Source organism: Xenopus laevis, chromosome 6L, assembly GCF_017654675.1.
Source record: "Xenopus laevis strain J_2021 chromosome 6L, Xenopus_laevis_v10.1, whole genome shotgun sequence".
Lineage (NCBI taxonomy): Eukaryota > Metazoa > Chordata > Amphibia > Anura > Pipidae > Xenopus > Xenopus laevis.
In genome coordinates this window covers 28,364,125-28,385,306 of record NC_054381.1, presented here as the reverse complement: position 1 = coordinate 28,385,306, position 21,182 = coordinate 28,364,125, and the positions used below count along the sequence as shown (strand labels likewise).

The 21,182-nt window shown below is 40.1% G+C and overlaps 1 protein-coding gene across 2 annotated transcripts in view; it reads right to left on the bottom strand.

Annotated features, from left to right (window-relative positions):
• The window catches only part of rsu1.L (Ras suppressor protein 1 L homeolog), an 86,592-nt gene extending 69,587 nt beyond the window's left edge, over nt 1-17,005 (bottom strand). The window contains exons 1-3 of one of the 2 annotated variants that reach the window (XM_018266478.2): nt 16,863-17,005; nt 16,439-16,555; nt 11,743-11,793 (exon numbers count right to left, since the gene is read on the bottom strand). In XM_018266478.2, coding sequence (XP_018121967.1) covers nt 11,743-11,793; nt 16,439-16,547 — 160 coding nt within the window. In that variant the 5' untranslated portion in view covers nt 16,548-16,555; nt 16,863-17,005. Of the gene's footprint in view, nt 1-11,742; nt 11,794-16,438; nt 16,556-16,767 lie in introns of both variants that reach the window. The other variant, XM_018266477.2, reaches the window with a different exon arrangement.
• Between the last annotated feature and the right edge of the window lie 4,177 nt (nt 17,006-21,182).

Here is a 21,182-nt window from a genome sequence, read left to right as displayed (position 1 = left end):
GTTCCAAATATATTATAGCTGAAAGTCAGTGTTTGTAAGCTTTATAACTTGTAATACCGCAGCTCTGATTTGCATAGCAGACAAAACAACGTATATCCAGCACAAAACAAATATTTAATAGTAACCTTTTTTTCAGGATCACCAATTTTTTTTTTATAGAGTGCTTCCCCTTTAAACAAGAGCTAATAAAATAAAAGCCTACCGCAGACCTCTGTGTTCGTATACAAACCCCTAGGTCTCCCGTGCAATCAAATTTCATGTGAAGTGTAATAAATGTGAAAAGAGAATGTGATTTATATACTCTATGAAGTTGTGTATGCAAGAGAATAGCAGCCAACAATATTAAACGGAGGACATAAAGCAGCAGTAAACAGACACTAAATCAGCCCGGAATGTAAAAACCCTCCTAATTTCTTAAACCTTACATTTGTGATATGACAAATGATAAAATATCTAGATTGCATCCGTGCACTGCAACAGAAATTGGGATTCCCCCCTCCCCTATAATGACTTGTAAATCTGGACAATTGACCTTTCTAAGACTTTTTTTTTGCTCTGTATTATCTGTAGTGATTCAAATATTTTTCTTTGGGAGGCAGAAGTTTATATCAGAGGCTCTGCAACAAAATTTACAAAGTAAAAAAAAAAAAAAAATTCATTTTTCAGCACGGAGAGGTATCCTAGCAAGGAGAAATCAAACTGACAGAAAGTGCAGCTGCAGAGCAATTAAAAGTAAAATGTTGAAACTCAGTTGGCTTGTGCATGTCACCCACATATAAATATAACTCCACACATTAGAAAAGAAATTAATAATCTATATTATATCAAATATAGAATCTTTTTTTCCAGATTAGATGATGGCTCAGTTGCAATGCCTATTTCCTAACCATAATAGAACACATTTGCCAGATACCTTGTCACTTTCTAAATAGGAAGATATAAAACAGAGACGAAGGGAATTCATTTCAAACTCAAATTGAAAAAAAAAAAAGGCACAAAAGTTCTATTACTTTCGGATTGCATAAATACTCATAGGAGGCAATGACCAAAACTTAACTTGTGTTACAGTTTTCCAGAATGCTTGGGACCTGGGGTTTTTCAGATAAAAGATCTTTCCGTAATTTGGATCACCATACTTTAAGGTAGAGACCTGCATGGGTCTGTTTTTTTAAAACCCACACCCAACCCGTACACGCTTTCTCCAAGCCTGACCCGGACCCGCCTCTGCAACTCCACAGATCTTCCCCTGACCCGCTCCCCGAAGTGTTCACCGTTCCGGAAGTAATATCACCTTGACCGGAAGTGAAGTCACATTGGTCACCTTTTCCCATTAGGCCACTTGGATTTTTAGCGGTTTCCCCTGCAATGGCTGTAGCCCCCCCCCACTGCAGAGAATCGGGTACCCATGGGGCACCCACACACTGGGCAAATGAAGAATAATCCACCCGAGTCCAGAATTAGAATTGACACAATTTTCCACAGATGCTGCTGAGAAATGTATCAACTAATGGAGCAAATTGTTCAAAACCGTTCAGAATCTGCCCCTGGATTACTGCACTGCCAGACCAACACCAGAGACAGGAACATTTAACTTTAAAGGGATACTGTCGTGTGAAAACATGTTTGTTTTTTTCAAAACACATCAGTTAATAGTGCTGCTCCAGCAGAATTCTGAACTGAAATCCGTTTTTTAAAAGAGCAAACTGATTTTTTTTAATGTAATTTTAAATTTGGCATGGGGCTAGACATATTGTTAGTTTCCCAGGAGCCCCCAATCATGTAACTCTGTCACTCTTTACTGCTACACTGCAAGCTGGAGTGATATCCTCCCCTCCCTTGCCCCCTGTATGCAGTGAAATTCTCCCTTCATTTACGGGCAGATTTAAACAGATAAACTGAGATTCTATTTGGAGGATTATTTTGCTGCAGCCACTGGGAGTTGGAGAAATTTAGTATTAAACAATACAAACGATAAAATCCACATTAAATTACATGACAACACAGGACCCAGTGCAGTCTGTATATTATTGTATGTAATATTATATATATATATATTTATTTAATCAGTCTTGCCATATAGACTTCTGGCAGATATTATTGGACTTGTGCTGTCTTGATAATTTATGATGATCCCTAAGCAGTACAGACCTCACTGAGCATGTGCACAGTCTTGGTCTTGCAAAAATGTTTAACAAAGTTACAAGATGGTGACCCTCTGTGGTCAACTTTGAAAGCATAAATTATTTGTTTGATTAGGCTTGTGGTGCAGTAAGTTCATGCTTATGTTTAGTATACAAAATACAGCATTTCTAGCCTTATTCTATTTTAGACTTTACTTCCCCTTTAATAAGATTGGAAAGCTGGACATGTATGGGCAAATTCAACAACAGAAATGCATAAAAACCATAAAAACCGGAACTAATGAACAACAGGCTTAGGAGCTAAGTTCCTCTCTATTGGTAGGAATGAGGGTCAGACATAGATGTCTATAAAGGGTTACACAAATACACAAAGATGGATACAACAGGGCTAAATTAAAAAAATATCCAAGGCATGAGGAGATATATACCATAGATAAGAGTCTAAAAAAAGGTTTCAAGATTTACTAAAGGGAAGTAACCTAAGAACCTAATATCATTGTATTCCTTTCATTTTTTTTTTTAAAGTGCATGACCCAGAGGAAGATAGATGGAGAGAAAAGATCTCAGCAACACTGACCCGATTCTGCTTATCCACTCACCGCTTTCTATCATAATCGCCCCGTTGACCTAGAAGCAGTCCTGCTCAAACATGGCAACTTAATGATGAACAACAAGTCTCTCTGATAAACACAGAAACACAGCAGAAGCCATTACTCAAAAATAACCAAACATTTCTGGGGTGACCCAGCGCAAGATTTGGAAAAAAAGGTTTTTGGCTCAAGACAGAAAGTCAACAGAACAAACTGAAATATTTCTGAAAGAATGGACTAAAATGCCTCCTGAGCCATTTGCAAAGCTGCTACATAATTACACACAAACACTTTTATTGGGGCAAGACAACTTTTTATAGCGGGAACGTTTGTTTGGTTTTTTTTCCCCAGGGAGTTCAAATTGTTTGGATTTCAACCTTGCAACCCAAATTACATCCACACAAGGATTTAACTTAAACTTGGCACTAATTAATGTAAAATAAAAATCCTATATCCACTGCATTTTTGGTGGGGAGGTGATGATCGCAAAATTCACAGTATAACAGCCCAATATTAGAGACAGCTTACTTAAACTGTTTATGTTTGCCTTTCCGTTTCATTATTTTCTTTCGTTATATAACTGTTCTTTCTGAGCTATAAAATGAAAGCACAGGATTTTATTGGAGTGGCTTTCTAGGGACAGTTATAGTAAATGCATTTCTGTATATGACCGGTGCCTTGGGTGCATTCAAACCTGCAAACCTCGCTGCAATAAAGCATTTACATAAACTTGCTTATTTACACCAGCGCCTCTCTTTTTACAGGCTTTCTTTCAGCAGGCCGATTGGGCAGTTCCGTTATAAAACTCGCTGGACTTGTGCGTCAATACTGAACTCTACTGGAAGAAATAGGAAAGTAAACCAAATTCATTCTGCTGAGAGGCACAAGAACACTCGCAAATGAACAGGCAGTGAAAGAGTGGGGCTGAGGGCAAACAATTCGGAGATTTGATTTACTAAGCAACTTTATTAAAAGCCAGATTCAGGCGAATCTTACACATTTTGTTTCAAATAGATATATCAAAGGATAGGGGAAAAAAATCCTCTCTTTTCTCATTCCACCACCAGTTAAAATTTTTAATTATTTGCAAATTAGATTTTTTAGTCTTCTTTCCAAGTGAAAATTGTTGAATCATATTTTGCAGAGTTTCAGGACTTTCCTTGTAAAAGTCTTACTGAAAGAATTTTTCAATGCTTTACAAAGCTTTCCCAGTCCTTCTAAAAACCTATCAACTTTTCTCCAGAATCAAATACATATTACACATACGGGACCTGTTATGCACAATGTTCGGGACCTGGGGTTTTCCCGGAAAACGTCTCTTTCCGTAATTTTGGATTTTGATACCTTGCGTCCATTAGAAAAATCAGGTAAACATCAAGGGGCAGATTTATCAAGGGTCGAATTTTAAATTGAAAAAACTTCGATATTCGAATTCAAAAAGACCAACAGAAATGAAGTCGAAGTTTATTTTTGGAGGTTGAATAGGACTGTTTTAGGACCGTTTTCGACCCCTAAGGGGAAGATTTATCAAAATGAAAGTTTAGAGCTTGGGAAATAACTTACCGTATATACTCGAGTATAAGCCGAGTTTTTCAGCATCCAAAATGTGCTGAAAAAGTCTACCTCGGCTTATACTCGGGTCAGCGGTACCAGACCCGAGTAGCTGAGATTGCAGTCACTTTTAATCATTCCTATACCAACAGTACACTTGGGGAGAGACTGCAATATCCCACAATGCCCTCTGTTGGTTATATGAAAGAATAACAGTGCGCCCTCTGTTGGTTATATGAAAGAATAACAGTGACTGCAATATCACACAGCGCCATCTGTTGGTTGTATGAAAGAATAACTGTGACTGCAATATCACACAGCGCCATCTGTTGGTTGTATGAAAGAATAACAGTGACTGCAATATCACAGCGCCCTCTGTTGGTTATATAAAAGAATAACAGTGACTGCAATATCACACAGCACCCTCTGTTGGTTATATGAAAGATTAACAGTGACTGCAACATCACACAGCGCCATCTGTTGGTTGTATGAAAGAATAACAGTGACTGCAATATCACATAGCGCCATCTGTTGGTTGTATGAAAGAATAACAGTGACTGCAATATCACACAGTGCCATCTGTTGGTTGTATGAAAGAATAACAGTGACTGCAATATCACACAGAGCCCTCTGTTGGTTATACGAAAGATTAACAGTGATGGCAATATCAAACAGCACCATCTGCACATGGTAGTGGGACAATGCACACAGTAATCCGTTTGGAAATTCTCTGTCACCATCAACTTTGCAAAGAAGTCCGGTTGATCGCTGGGGGGGGTTGCTTTGGCAGAATGTGCGCTGCTGGGAGACAGGGCTGTAGTTGTGTGTAGGCTTATACTAGAGTCAATACGTTTTCCCAGTTTTCGTAGGTAAAATTAGGTACCTCGGCTTATACTCGGGTCGGCTTATACTCGAGTATATACGGTATCCACGTTCTATTCATTCCTATGGGATTTTAAGAACCATATTTATCAAATAGTTGGTTCTAACTTTCACCCACTGATAAATACAATTCTGTGAGTTTTTATTTACTAAGCTCTAAACTCATTTTGATAAATCTGTTCCTAAATAAACCCAATAGGCTCATTAGGAATCATTTTAAAAAAATTAGATAAATTGGAACATATGGGAGATGGCCTCTATAATTCAGAGCTTTCTGCAGAACGGATTTCGGAATAACAGATGCCATACTTGTACCAATTTTGTGCATTTATCAAAGCATTTCTCTTTTTTTTTCCTCCAGAAAGTGTTCTCCATCTTTGAGAAGGAAAAATTTATTGAATCCTGTCAAAGTCAATTCACATAATGATATTTATCACAAACTACACTTAAGCAGCCAGCACTAAACTGGCCCACCAAATCTCAGCATGCATGGGCATCTTTAGAACCTCAGAAAACATTTTCAGAGTAGAGTAAACCCATCCAGAGAGAAAAGTCAATTCCATGTTTCCTCCCACTGACATGTTGGGGGGGGGGGGCAGGGACAGAATTCATGGGGGGACCCACCACTCTACTGTGCCATTTAAAGGAGAAGGAAAGCTACCAAAGTAGTTTATTGCCAATAGATTATCCACAATAGTACAAGATAGAATGCTATATTTATTCTGTAGAATGCTTTACCATACCTGAGTAAACAGCTCTAGAAGCTCTCTCTGTTTGTTTAGGATAGCAGCTCCCATATTAACTTGGTGTGACATCACTTCCTGCCTAAGTGTCTCCCTGCTCACTCATAGCTCTGGGCTCAGATTACAGCAGGGAGGGAGAGAGGAGCAAACTGAGCATGCTCAAGCCTGATCCCTGGAGGTTTAAGCTGAAAACAGGAAGTCTGATACTGAAGCCCATGTGTACATTATAGAAGGAAATAAATGTGGTGTTTCGTTTGACAGAGAACCGCCAACAAATGTGTCCTCCCCTGATGTCAGTCCTTCTGCTTCAATATTCCCAAAAACACTATAGAAATAGGAGTTACCACAAGCCCTAGAAACATATGCGTTTCTAAGGAGGCCTCAAATCCAGCACAAGCACTGCAGCTGAATCCTGAACTTTCTTCCGAACTGAATCCAAACCCTTAGGGGATTTCGTTATCAAAGGATGAAAAAAGTTTTTGAGGTTATTTTTCAGTCAAAACTTAAATTTTTGGGTTAAAAAAAATCTATTTTTTCAAGATTTTTTTTATACTCCAAAGCTGGAAATAGTTTGTATCTGAAAATACCATCTAAAACCTGTCTAGGTCATGTACGAGTCAATGGCAGAGGTCCTTTGAACCATTTGAAGATGTGAATAGCCTTCATGATGTTTAAGGTTTTTTTTAGTGGGTTTCATTTGAAAACTTGATCAATTCCGTTTTTTTTTTTTTTGCCAAAAACTTGATCAATTCAAGTATTCAAGTTTTTCACCACACTGATTTAAGTTTTTTAATTTAGAATTTTTTCTTAAATTAGAAACCATTCAAGTTGTAAGTTCATTTGAGGTCTAAAAAAAAACCAAACAATAGACCTTTAATAAATAACCCCCTTAAAGTCAAGTGACTGTAAAGCTAATGTCACTTTTTTGTTGTTCTTAAAGGAGACATTTAAGAAAAGCGACCCCCCCATAGTATTGTAGGTAGTAATGTATAATAAATTATATTATTTATATACAAATAATATATGATATTGGTTTTAATTTTGGCTAAAAAAATTATTACTTTTAAAAATTGCCCCTTTATTGGAGCCCCCTCTGTAACAATCCCTGTCCATATTTCAGATGAGGGGTGGGCATATTCTAATGGTCCCTGCTGAAGCACAGTAGAAGGGGATGTCCAATCACATTCTTGCAGTCACACAGCAAAGACTGGCTTCAGTTCCCTACCAGGTCAGCCTAGCTGCCAATCGGATCCTACATTGCTGAGTGCTGCTGACTCCCCTGTAAGAAGTAGAAGAGATGGGTGGGACTAGTAGGGCTTTTGCAGAAATTATCAATAAAACACAACTTTTTTCAGCACTTTCCATCTAAATTTTAAAGAATATAATGTAATGGCACATTCTTCTTCATCCCATGTACCGTTTAGATAGGACCTTCAGCAGATATTAAATAAACTTTACTTGTCCATTACGGTAACATTTCAGGCCATTTTATTCACATAATTCACCTACAAGCTCATGCTGTATTAGGGCAGAGACACACGCTGCTATTTTGGGAGATTAGTCGCCCAGTAACAAATCGTTTCTTCTTCGGGAGACTAATCTCCCCGAACTGCCTTCCCGTCTGCTAGAATATAAATCGCCGGCGGGATGGCACCTGAATCAATTCGGCTTTCCAAAGTCGCGCAAAGTTTCCTCGTCACGCGCTGCTATTTCAGATTAGTCGCCCAGCAACAAATTGCTTCTTCGGGCAACTAATCTCCCCGAACTGCCTTCCTGCCTGCTAGAATGTAAATCGCCGGAGGGATGGCACTCAAATCGATTCGGCTTTCCGAAGTCACCCGAAGTTTCCTTGTGAGGCAACTTCGGGCGACTTTGGAAAACAAAGCATTCCGAGTGCCATCCCGCTGGCAATTTACATTCTAGCCAGCGGGAAGGCAGTTTGGGGAGATTAGTTGCCCGAAGAAGAAATTTGTTGCTGGGCGACTAATCTGAAATAGCAGCGCGTGACGAGGAAACTTTGCGCGACTTTGGAAAGCCGAATTGATTCAGGTGCCATCCCGCCGGCGATTTATATTCTAGCGATTTATCACAAATTACCCGAAATAGCAGCGTGTGTCTCTGCCCTTAGGGCTAAATAGCAGGATACTTGTTTAAACTTTTATGCTGCAAATCATGTCTCTTATACAGTGCAGGATGAATGTAAATAAATACCACATAGGAGCAGTATAGTAACAGCACACGCCGAAGCCTTTTCCTTGCATATTTATACACCAGTCAATTGGACATATTTATGCAAGATCTAGAAAATCAGTGACAAAAGCATTAATTCAAATGCCACAAAAATAGCAAAAGATGCTAATTTGACCTTAGAAAAACATTTCAGCAGCCTCTGCCAGAGTGTTTCGAGTGTCATCTATGGAGACAGTTAATTAATATAGTTTAGTGGATTAGGTCAAAAATGTCTAAAACTCATGAAATATGAACCTGGGCATTTCAGAGCCAGGCAAATGGCAGTTTAATGTTATTTCTCTTGACAGGTATCGAACAACGAGCGGTAATAAGATCCTGTTCCACCAAGACAGAGGGTTCTGTGTCAGCGGACTACAAGCCGTACAGGCTAATAGGAGCTTCACCTACTAATAAGTCTAATGATGTGAATGATGAGCAATCTCTTGTCTTTCTGTAAAGTGCCGTGTAACAAGTCAGTGTCATATAAATAACGAATAATAATAATAATGGTGAAATTAGCCTACAGAGGAAAAAATAGCGAGAGGCTGCTGAACAGGGTGCACATAATTAGTTAGGTCACCACAAGATATTGGTTGAAACTAAACAGTACATTTCAGTTTCCCCAATGAGCTTACAATCTAAATTACAGAAATAACGCTACTATTTTTGGGAATTAGTATAAAACTCATATCCTTTTTTTTAGAATTTCATTGGGAATCTATCTGCAAAGTGTCAAAGCAATAACTTGATGGCTTTTGCATCTTTGCCTATTTAAAGAGCATTCACTGTCATTCTGATACAGTTTCAACCATTTATTCAAAGGCTCAGAAGGGACAAAGCAATAACGTTTACGAACACATCAAATGTATAAGTTAGGCCCTCTATGTCAACAGAGATCAGAAAAACACATCGTAGCTCACATAGGCTCAGTCACACAAAGGAACCAAAAAAGACTCAAATTGTTTTGTTAGAACTTTGCAAATGTTCTTCAAAATGCTTTAAAATTCAGCTTCTGCCCAGAAAATGCCCTAATGGCAATTTGTTAACTTGAAATGCATAGTAAAGGTGCCTGGTGCTTCAAGGGGATGTTCACCTTTAAATTAACTTTTGGGGGCAGATTTATCAAGGGTCAAAGTGAAAATTCGAAGTAAAACAATTTGAATTTTTGTGTACTTCAAATAGGCCAAAATTTGATTTGAAAAAAATGTGACTATTCGAAATTTATCATGTACTGTCTCATAAAAACTTTGACCATTCGCCATCTAAAACCTGCCAAATTGCTGTTTTAGCCTATGGGGGACCTCCTAGAATCTATTTGGAGTCATTTGGTGGACTTTGAAAAACTGAAGTTTTTTGGGGGCAAATTGATTGTAATTCGATCGTAGTATGATGTAGAGAGTGATATTCTGAGACAATTTGCCATTGGTTTTCATTTTCTATTTGTGGTTTTTGAGTTACCGTATATACTCGAGTATAAGTAGACCCGAGTATAAGCCGAGGTACCTAATTTTACCTACGAAAACGTATTGACTCGAGTATAAGCCTAGACACAACTACAGCCCTGCCTCCCAGCAGCGCACATTCCGCCGAAGCGACCCCAGCGATCAACCGGACTTCTTTGCAAAGTTGATGGTTACAGAGAATTGCCAAACGAATTACTGTGTGCATTGTCCCACTGTCCCACTACCAGGTGCAGAGGGTGCTGTGTGATATTGCCAACACTGTTAATCTTTCGTATAACCAACAGAGGGCGCTGTGTGATATTGCCATCACTTTTAATCCTTCATATAACCAACAGAGGGCGCTGTGTGATATTGCAGTCACTGTTAATCTTTCATATAACCAACAGATGGCGCTGTGTGATATTGCAGTCACTGTTATTCTTTCATATAACCAACAGATGGCGCTGTGTGATATTGCAGTCACTGTTAATCTTTCATATAACCAATAGAGGGCGCTGTATGATATTGCAGTCTCTCCCCAAGCGAACTGTTGGTATAGGAATGATTAAAAGTGACTGCAATCTCAGCTACTGCCCATTGACTCGAGTATAAGCCGAGGTAGACTTTTTCAGCACATTTTGGATGCTGAAAAACTCGGCTTATACTCTAGTACAGGGGTCCCCAACCTTTTTTACTCGTGAGCCACATTTAAATGTAAAAAAGAGTTGGGGAGCAACATAAGCATAAAAAAGTCCACGGAGATGTCAAATAAGGGCTGTTATTGGCTGTTTGGTAGACCCTAAATGGACTGGTAGCCCACAGGAGACTCTCTTTGGCAGGACACCTGCTTTTTATGCAACCAAACAAGCCTGGAATTCAAAAATAAGCACCTGCTTTGAGGCCACTGGGAGCAACATCCAAGGGGTTGGAGAGCAACATGTTGCTCGCGAGCTACTGGTTGGGGACCACTGCTCTAGTATATACGGTATTTAGCTTTTTACTTAACAGCTCTCCGGTTTGCAGTTTCAGTAATCTGGTTGCTAGTGTCCAAATTACACTAGCAACCATGCATTGATTTGAATAACAGACTGGAATTTGAATAGGAGAGGCCTGAATAGAAAGATGAGTAATAAAAAGTAGAAATAATTAGTGACCCCGTTTGAAAGCTGGAAAGAGTGACAAGATGAAGGCAAATTATCCCAAATATATAAAAAAAAGAAAAAATGAAGACCAATTGAAAAGTTGCTTAGAATCAGCCATTCTAAAACATACTAAAAAGCTAACATAAAGGTGAACAATCCCTTTAACACATAGGTCACAACCACTGGGTTTTTCATGAAAAGGGAACTTTGAGGAGCAAAAATGGTATCTCATTGGCAGTTAGTGTGGCCTTGTTAAAGGCCATTGAGTGAGCTTCAACCTAATGCCTATTCCATTAAAACAGAAATTTCAGTGGTAAACTGTGGTATCCTCTCATAATTCTTTCTTTTTGGGATTATTTTGGGATATCCAGAGAAATCACTTGAGATCATCACTGTTTGTAAGGGCCTTGTGTTTTAACAAATACCTATTTCACAGGTTCTGCACTATAGATTACCATGTGGAGCAGCAAAGCAGAGTTTTACCTCTAAAACTAATTTCTTTTCACCAAAGGAAGGGAGGAAGGGTGTAAATATTCTAGTGAACACTATTAGTTCTGCTGGCTCAGTCACTCTGGACACTCTTCTCCATACCATATTAAATTGTGGTTCAGTAACACATCGACTGGGCAGAAAATACTTTAACTGACGTTCTGCATCAGGCTACAGATGCAGTCCTTGACTAATAAGTTTGCAAGGACCCCCCTAGGTGGTCCAGACCAGGTACCAGCTGATTGGATCAGGTTGATTTTGCCCATTAAACAGATTGTTAAATAATGCAAAGATCCATTAATAATAAAACAGTAGCTTGTACTTGATCCCAACTAAAATATAATTAATCCTTATTGGAAGAAAAAACAGCCTATTACCCAATTTATTTGATATATACATGATTTTCTAGTAGACTTAAAAAATACAGAAAGATCCAGAAAACCCCGGGTCCTGAGCATTCTGGATAACAGGTCCCACAGCAGCTGGGACCTTAAATAAAGGAACACAAAGAATGCAACAACAAAGGTACTTACTTGTGAGCTTGTTATGGCTTAGAATTAACTGTGTGATGTGAGACAGGGTGACTGTAAAAGAAGGAAAAAATAAGTCAGTGCATTGCAATGTTGGATACCTGCATTTTTCATGTACTATTATCAGTTTATACATAATATGTGTAGGAGTGGGGGCTGTCATACTGCTTTGACATGGAACTATTAGGAATGCTAAAATAGTGTAAAAAAATCTCAAATCCTTTGTGAAAGATTCGGCCGAATCCTGAACCAAATTAGAACCATCATTTTCATATGTAAACTAGGGAAAGGAGGAGGAAAGAGACCCATGAGCACAGCACACGGTAAAAAATGAATTCTGGATTTGGTGCATCCCTAGGAACAATAATTCCTTATTAAAAGATTTCAAGGAATCACAGAGCTCAAGTCACTAAACAGCAATAATCAAGCGATTACTTGAAATAGACATATTGGAATGAACATAATATTGTTTTATTCTGCAAGACAAACTACGCAACATATTCACAGTTTTCTAAATACCATTAATTCCATTTAATCTAAATACCATCTAATTCCATAACCATTTCATCGTGACTGATTTACAAGTGTTTAACTAGACCATGAAAGAGACCCAAGATTATTTTACTTGCACCGGGTGAGGATCAAACACTAAATTGTAAATTGCAACGTTCCCTATTATAGGAGATATGAAAGGGGCTGTTCACTTTTGTGTTAACTTAGAGTGATATTCGGAGACAATTTGCAATTGGTTTATTTGTATTTTTTGAGTCATTTAGCTTTTTATTCAGCAGCTCTCCAGTTTGCAATTTCAGCAAACTGGTTGCTTAGGTCCAAATTACCCTAGCAACCAGGCCTTGATTTGAATGAGGATCTGGAATATGAAAAGGAGAGGCCTGAATAGAAAGATGAGTAATAAGTAAATAAATGTGTAGGTTTGCAGAGCACTTGTTTTTAGATGGGGCCAGGCAACCCCATTGGAAAGTTGGATAGTCAGAAGAAGAAGGGAAATAATTAAAAAAAACTATAGAAAATAATGCTTGTCCAGTCTATAACATACAAAAAGTTTACTCAAAGGTGAACCACCCCTTTAATGTAAATAAAGCTGTTTAAACGTCACTGCTGTCTGTGGAATGCATGCAGAAAGCTGTATACTTGCTGGTAACGTTCCCTAGTATGCTTTGGAGGATGTGCTGTGAAAATGTTTATTTTGTGCAATTTATTAGACAAGTAATGTGCTGCACCTTTCACTAGGTGTCCCACTAGGTGCTTTTAATTGGACACCACATGGGATTAGCGCTGTACCTTTTACTGTAAAGGATAAGGACTGTTATTTTTAATAGATGCCACAAGAGGAAAGTGCTGCACCTTTCAGTGGGTGCCAGAAAGGATAGAATTGACAGAACTGAAAGGTGCCTTTTTCAACAAACACCGAAAGGTGTGGCAATTGCCGTTCTGGTGCCCATGAAAACAATAGCACCCTCTAAACCCCTTACCCCTTCTTTCCCCTAGAGAAGAACAGTACTTATTCATAGCGCAGTAAATGCCAGAAGGGGAACACATTGCTCCAGCTATTGGGTGGTGTCATACTGAAGTAGTCTGTGGAGCCTACAGACAGGCTGATGAGCCATCATTTAATTATTATGGCTGACAAACATGTCATCGATGGGTTAAGCACATTTTAGAGGGTGTCAAAAGATATAAATTGTGCCTTTCTGCAAGCAAAACACACACTCTTTGGTGTTCTATTCCTTGGGAGTTAAAGGAACAGTAACACAAAAAAAATTATTTAAAGTAATGTCATTTGGTTGCATAAAAAACAGATATACTGCAAAATGGAGCCTCCTGAAGGCTGTCAGTCCACATAGGGGCTACTAATAGCCAATAGTTCCCAGGAACATTTTACATGCTTGTGTTGCTCCCCAACTCTTTTACTATCTGAATAGTAGTGTTTTTGAAGCAAACACAGTAGTTTTACCAGTGCAGGGTAACACTGCATTATCTTTTTATTACTTAAAACCACTTTAATTTTTTGATTGTTACTGTTCTATTGAAGACCTTTTCCGTTATATGTTCCGTTATATGTTCCGTTATATGTTCCGTTATATGTTCCGTTATATGTTCCGTTATATGTTCCGTTATATGTTCCGTTATATGTTCCGTTATATGTTCCGGTTTGTGCCAGAAGAGGAAAGGAATGATGTACTGGGTACCAAAAGGGCATACACTGCTAATTTCAACATTTGCTAAGAGGGTTTATTGCTGTTACTCTCATTGCAACTTTCAGTGGGTGTCATTTGGGTTACTATTCGGAGTTCTGCAGCGAGTTTGTGTTCGGGTTATACAGTACGTGGGCCCTTGCCAGTTAGACCAGCAGCTTGCACCCGACACTACAACAAGTAATTGGTATAGTAGAGCTTTGCTTGAATTTCTTGTGCATTGGGGTTACTATCAAGCCTGGATTTGTGGAAAAGGCCACCAAGGCCCTGGCCTACAGCGGCAGGATTTTAGGGGGCAGCATGCCCAACCACACCAACACTGGTTCAGAAACAATAGGGATGTGCAGGAAATAAAAGTTTTTTAAATCTCCTGTGCATCAATTACTATTGCTCTGGTTCAAATGAAAATTTGCACGAATAAAACCGGGGCCAAAAACGCCAGCGGGCCTAGGGGTGCCCGCTATGTAAATCTGGCCCTGTTTTTTTTTGCATAAAAAAGGGCATTAACTCAAGGGACGAAAACATAATTCTGCCTCTTTATAGGTCCCTGGTGAGGCCTCATCTGGAGTATGCAGTGCAGTTTTGGACTCCAGTCCTTAAGAGGGATATAAATGAGCTGGAGAGAGTGCAGAGACGTGCAACTAAATTGGTTAGAGGGATGGAAGACTTAAATTATGAGGGTAGACTGTCAAGGTTGGGATTGGTTTCTCTGGAAAAAAAGGCGCTTGCGAGGGGACATGATTAGACTTTACAAGTACATTAGAGGACATTATAGACAAATAGCAGGGGACTTTTTACCCATAAAGTGGATCACCGTACCAGAGGCCACCCCTTTAGACTAGAAGAAAAGAACTTTCATTTGAAGCAACGTAGAGGGTTCTTCACAGTCAGGACAGTGAGGTTGTGGAATGCACTGCCGGGTAATGTTGTGATGCTGATTCAGTTAATGACTATAAGAAAGGCTTGGATGATTTCTTGGACAGACATAATATCAAAGGCTATTGTGATACTAAGCTCTATAGTTAGTATAGATATGGATATATACAATTTATCTGAGAGTAGGGAGGGGTGTGTGTATGGATGCTGGGTTTTCATTTGGAGGGGTAGAATTTGATGGACTTTGTCTTTTTCAACCCGATTTAGCTATGTAACTATGGAAGTATGTTACTATTGTAACTGTGCTGAGTGCCAGCAGGGCATGCCTTGCAGCTGTTGGTGGGTGCTGTAGAAGTTATCACAACAACTTTTGGTGACTGGCAGGAGTAGGCATTTCAGTTTTGGCACCACAAGGAGTAGACCAGGGGTGCCCAAATGGTAGATCGGGATCTACTAGTAGACCTTTAGCTGGTGATCAGTAGATCTCAGACACTGTCAACAAACAGCTTGTCTAAATCACCCCCTTGTTTCATGCTTTTCATTCAGATATTTATTATGTTAAGGTTACATAAGAAATAGTTGTTTGTTAAAATACAGCAATATAAATTCTCTCCTAAATCAATGTAATATTTAAGTAATATTTTCCATGGAACAGAATGGTAACAATGCTATTATGGATGTAGATCATAATGGGACATCATCACTAAAAGTAGACCTCACATTAGTAAATTATGGGCACTCCTGGAGTAGACAATGTGCCCCTGGGAGAGTTATAGTGGGGCAAATTCACTAAGATCCGAAGTTGCGACAGCTTTGGTGCACTTCACCAGACGTAGTTTCGCCAGCGCTACGCAAATTCACTAAAATGCAAGGTTGCACTCAGGGAAGCGAATGGTAGTGAAGTTGCGTAAATCAAAGCAAATTACGCTAGTGATGCCTTGTTTGCATACGGTGCGAAGTTAAAATATAATGGCCGTATATGCTGCAACAACTACATTACACAAGCCCAGGAAACCTTTAAAGTATAAAAAAAGGTGTTCTATTGCCCTACACATGTGCCCACTGTATCGTTGCCATATGTTAGGAAATGTAGGGGGGAAGGAAAGTACCTCCAAAAAAATGTACGATCTTTTTCAGCCTATCACCCTTAAAAAAGGAAAAGACACCAGCGTTTTTTGGGACTTAGAAAAAATTTCAACTATTTTTGGACAAACTCCTATCTATTGTTTTGAACTTCGCCTGGTCTGAGGTGGCGAAGGCAAGTCTGGCGCAAGAGGTAACGTTCAGTAAAATGCGCAGGTTAGTGAATTAGCGTAGTTACGTCCCATTCGCCATAGCGCAACTTCGCCTGGCATAAGGGTGCGAAATAGCGCTAGAGTAGGTCCACTTCGCTAGCGAATTTACGGCAGTGCCCGTTGGGCGAAGTAACAAAATGACGTCACGCTGGCGAATTAGCCACTTTGCCCTTTAGTGAATTTGCCCCATAGTATATCAGTGGGTTGCCCCCTAATGTATCAGTGGGTTGTCCCGTAGTGTATCAGTGGGTTGCCCCATGACTGTGCTCCTGAGAGCCCCCCAGAGGAAGCAGGAAGTAGTGCAGCACTTACACAGGCCGGGCACATCCAACATGTTAGCGATGCCCCTGTCGCACATATCAATATCAGGCACATTCTTCTCCCTGCTCTCCTCCACTATCTTCTTCAGGGACTTGGACATATTGGATCCTGCACGATGGGAAGGAAGAAAGAGAGTCACTGATAAGCTCCTCGTACCCCTATTCACTGGACCGCACCCCATTCACTCCCCAGCCCCCTTACTAACTTCTCTGTGTGTGTGTGTACATATATATTACATACAGACATTACATGTGTACATATATATTACATACAGACATTACATACAGACGCTGCACAGGGAGACGTAGCCTCACACACACCTATAAGAAGTTACGCTGGTTCCTTGGTCCCTGGTCTGTTCTCTCCCCCGTCACACACCCTACAGGAAGTCGCCCCGGGCTGTAAAATAACTCACCGTCCAAATAAGGCGAATTCCACCCAAGCCGCTAGTTCCCTGTCCGGAATACACATGGGAGGGACCAATCAGAGCACAGGAAGGAACCAATCAGAACACAGGGCGCAGCCCTTTTTCTCCAGAGGCAGCCAATCGGGAGCAAGCCATTTGCCAGCCGCCTTCCAGTGAAGAGGATGTAGTAGTAGGACAAGCGGACGGGTCCGGCTGGGAGTGCGGCCAATGGCGGAACCAGGAATCTACAGCCCGCGGCTCCTTCTGTCACAGCCGCCTGCGCCTTCTGCTGTCCATGGGCTGCAAGTTGTAGTTCAGCAGCACTTGAACGTTTACAGTAAAAACACCTCCCGCCGGTGGATCATTACTTGCCTGTTTTTATTGTTGTATTATATCGCTGGGCGTTATTTAAAGGTTATTCCCCTTTTACTATGACGTAGAGAGGGATATTCTGAGACAATTTGCAATGGGTTTTTATATTTTATTATTTGTGGTTTTTGAGTTATTTCGTTTTTTATTCAGCAGCTCTCCAGTTTGCAGTTTCAGCAATCTGGTTGTTAAGGTCTGAATTCCCCTAGCAACCATGCATTGATTTGAATAAGAGACTGGAATATGAATAGGAGAGGCCTGAATAGAAAGATGAGTAATAAAAAGTAGCAATAACAATACATTTGTAGCCTTAAGCTGGCCACAGACGCAAAGATTTAATCGTACGAATCAATGTACGATCGGACTTTCCCATCTCCTGACCTGCCACTAAATATTCAGATCAAAGTCTTACCATTCCGACCAAATAAAGTAGAAAAGAACAGATCAGCGGATGTCCTGCCCCTGACAGCAATCGTACGATAGACAAAGCTAGTGACAGTCTCCCACTGAAAATCATATGATCGGCGATACAGGCAGAAATATTATCAGCAACCACAGAAATTTTCTAACCGGTCGATCGACCAAACGACCGATCTCCGCCGGACAAAAAATGTCGGGACTCTCCACACGGTCCGAATATCGTACGAATCCTCGATTCGTACAATCGGATCTTTGTGTCTATGAACAGCTTTACAGAGCATTTGTTTATAGATGGGGTCAGTGACCCTCATTTAAAAGCTGGAAAGAGTCAGAAAAAGAAGGCAAATAATTTAAACTAGGGATGCACCGAATCCAGGATTCGGTTCGGGATTCGGCCTTTTCCAGCAGGATTTGGATTCGGCCGAATCCTTCTGCCTGGCCGAACCGAATCCGAATCCTAAGTTGCGTATGCAAATTAGGGGTGGGGAGGGAAATCATGTGACTTTTTGGTCACAAAACAAGGAAGTAAAATTGTTTTCCCCTTCCCACCCCTTTGCATATGAAAATTTTGGTTCGGTATTCGGCTGAATCCTTCACAAAGGATTCAGGGGTTCCGCCGAATCCAAAATAGTGGATTCGGTGCATCCCTAATTTAAACCCCATAAAAAAGAAAAAATGAGGAGTAATTGAAAATTTCTTAGAATAAGCCATTCTATAACATTAAAAGATAAATTAAAGGTGACCTGCCCCAGTTAACTCTGTCACTTGTTCCTGTCTGTTATCCTGATCCGACAAGTGACTGTAACTGTAGCACGTCACAAATACACTGGTTGAGCCCTTCCTTCTGTTAGAGTGGGTAGTTGATTGGCCCTTATTTACATCCTAATTAGCAGACAGACACTGGACAGGTTACTACTAGGTGTTATGTGGTCTGATCATTGTGTTATCCACGTGTGGGGCCACATTGGGAAGGTTGTCTGACAACTGTGCGGGACAATAGGATCTGAATTATATCCATTATATATTGTCCAGTAATCTAACTATCATACCTCCCAACATTTAGGAAATAGAAAGCAGGATAAAAAGTTTTGCCGCAGAGATATTTTTTTGACCGCTCCTGTTTTTGTGGCCACACCCCCTAATTACCATGTTCATTTTACAAAACTTGGCAGCTTATGAAAGTTTGAACACATTTCTGTGGTTTTTATGTGTTGTTACAGTTTTGCTAATGAAGGTGAATTGCCCTTTAAGCTGCAAATCAGTTTTCCCAAGAGAAAAAATGTTACGATTGTTTCTTTTCATTTCTGAAATTGTTAGAAAAGTAACTAAGTATCTGTTCTGGGCTCTCTGCCAAAAGCCAATTAAGTTAGTAACTTTGTATCATTTTCTGGCTGTTCAGTGCAGGAGATCAAAGAGAAACTTTGGACATTTCAGTAACAATCCAGGACTTTGGGTTGAGCTGTGCTGTGAAAAACTGGACAGTTGGGAGGCATGAACTATAACTTACTGGGCCTGGGTGGCCAGAGGGACACTGGGAAAAAACCCTTGGGCCTTGTCCTTGTGAGCCCTGCTTCTGTAATACTGTGGGCCTGCTGCTCCCCCTGATGGTGGTCACAAGTTAAAGGCATATGGGGGTGGCATGGTAACACTTGGGCAGAGCTCATGATTGGGATGGAAGCCCCAGTGGGCCCTGGACAACCAAGTCCAATACTGCCATTTGATATACCGTATGCTGCTAAACACTGGACAATCTATCATGGCCTCCTAAACAGAAGAATGCTGCATTGGGGGTATCCAAGCTCAAAGATGATTCATACAGTGGCTTTATAGTGGCCGTAAAGCCGTGGCTCAGTGGCAGTACCCAGGATTCCAAGTTGTCTAAATTCATTGCTCACTATGTGGGAAATTTACTAAAGGCCAAAGTGGCTAACGCTGGCGAAAATTCGCTGGCATAATTCCGCCAAGGAGATAGACTCTGGCGCAACTTCGCACTCTAACGCCAGGTGAATTTTCACTCTGGGGAAAGATCATTACTATGCAAATTCACTAAGATGCAATTACTGACCGTTACCTCTATCGCCAGATTTGCCTTTGCCACCTCAGACCAGGCGAAGTGAAGTAGAGAAGATAGGACTTCCTCAAAAAAAAAAGTTTAAATTTGAAAGTCCCAAAAAACACTGGAGTCTTTTTCTTTTTACAAGGTGATAGGGTGAAAAAGATTGAAAAAATGTATTGGGGCTCCCCTCCTTTCCCCCTACATTTGCTAACATATGGCACCTAAACTATACAGTGGGCACATGTGTAGAGCAATATAACAACTCTATATCATTTTATTAAGGTTCCCTGGCCTTGTGTAGTGTAATGTATTTGCTGCAGCATATACGTCCATTGTACTTTAACTGAAGCCGTATGCTAATTAGCCAACGTTAGAGCAACTTCAAACTGCTGAGTGTATTTTCACAAGCGCAACTTCGCCAGCGTTCGTTATCCTGTGCGCAACTTCATGAATTAGCGTTGTCCAGGTGAATTTACACCTGGCAAAGTGTTGCGATGGGTGAAGCCAGCACTGATTGGCTGAAATTCGTCTCCAACCCCTCTGTTGACATTATGGACCCCCTCCTCTTCCTCTTGGGGCTAAAAGGTGAGCACTTGGAAGGGGGCAGCGGCAGAGTGGCCATTATCACCCCTGCTCAGCCAATAATTTAGAGGTTCCCAAACTGTGAGGTGTAGTCCCCTAACACTCAGTGGGGTCCCAGACAAAAGAGTTAATTCTCATTTCCTGCCCTGGATCCTCTTGTTTTCTGTTACCTCTTATGCTTCTGCTGCCCTGAGTCCTGAGCAAAGATGGGCTTCACACTAACAGCCTGAGCAACCACTGTACTTAAAGCGGTGGTTGACCATTAAGTTAACTTTTCGTATGTCATAGAATGCTCAATTCTAAGCAACTTTTCAATTTGTCTTCATTGTTTAATTTTTATAGTTTTTGAATTATTTGCCTTCTTCTTCTGATCCTTCCCAACTCTAAAATGGGGGTCAGTGACCCCCTCTAAAAACAAATGTTCTGTACAGCTACACATTTATTGTTATTGCTACTTTGTATTACTCATCTTTCTATCCAGGCCTCTCCTATTCATATTCCAGTCTCTTATTCCAATCAATGCATGGTTGTTAGGGTAATTTGAATCCAATTGCTGAAACTGCAAACTGGAGAGCTGCTGAATAAAAAGCTAAATAACCCAAAAAACATAAATAATAATAATAAAACCAATAATAAAAAATGAAAACCAATTGCAAAACGCCTTAGAATATTGCTCTCTATAGCATACTAAAAGTGAAAGGACCAGTAACATAAAAAAAAGTTTTTAAAAAATTTGTATTTGACAAAAAAAACCACCAAGACACTTTTAACTTTAAATTTGCAAAGTCTTTATTAAGAAATAAGTTACTGATTCTCCGCTTGCGCTCCTCTTCAGAAATGGCAACAGGGTGACTATCCATCCTGCAGTGCTCGATTTCTCCTCCCTGGCTATCTCATATAGA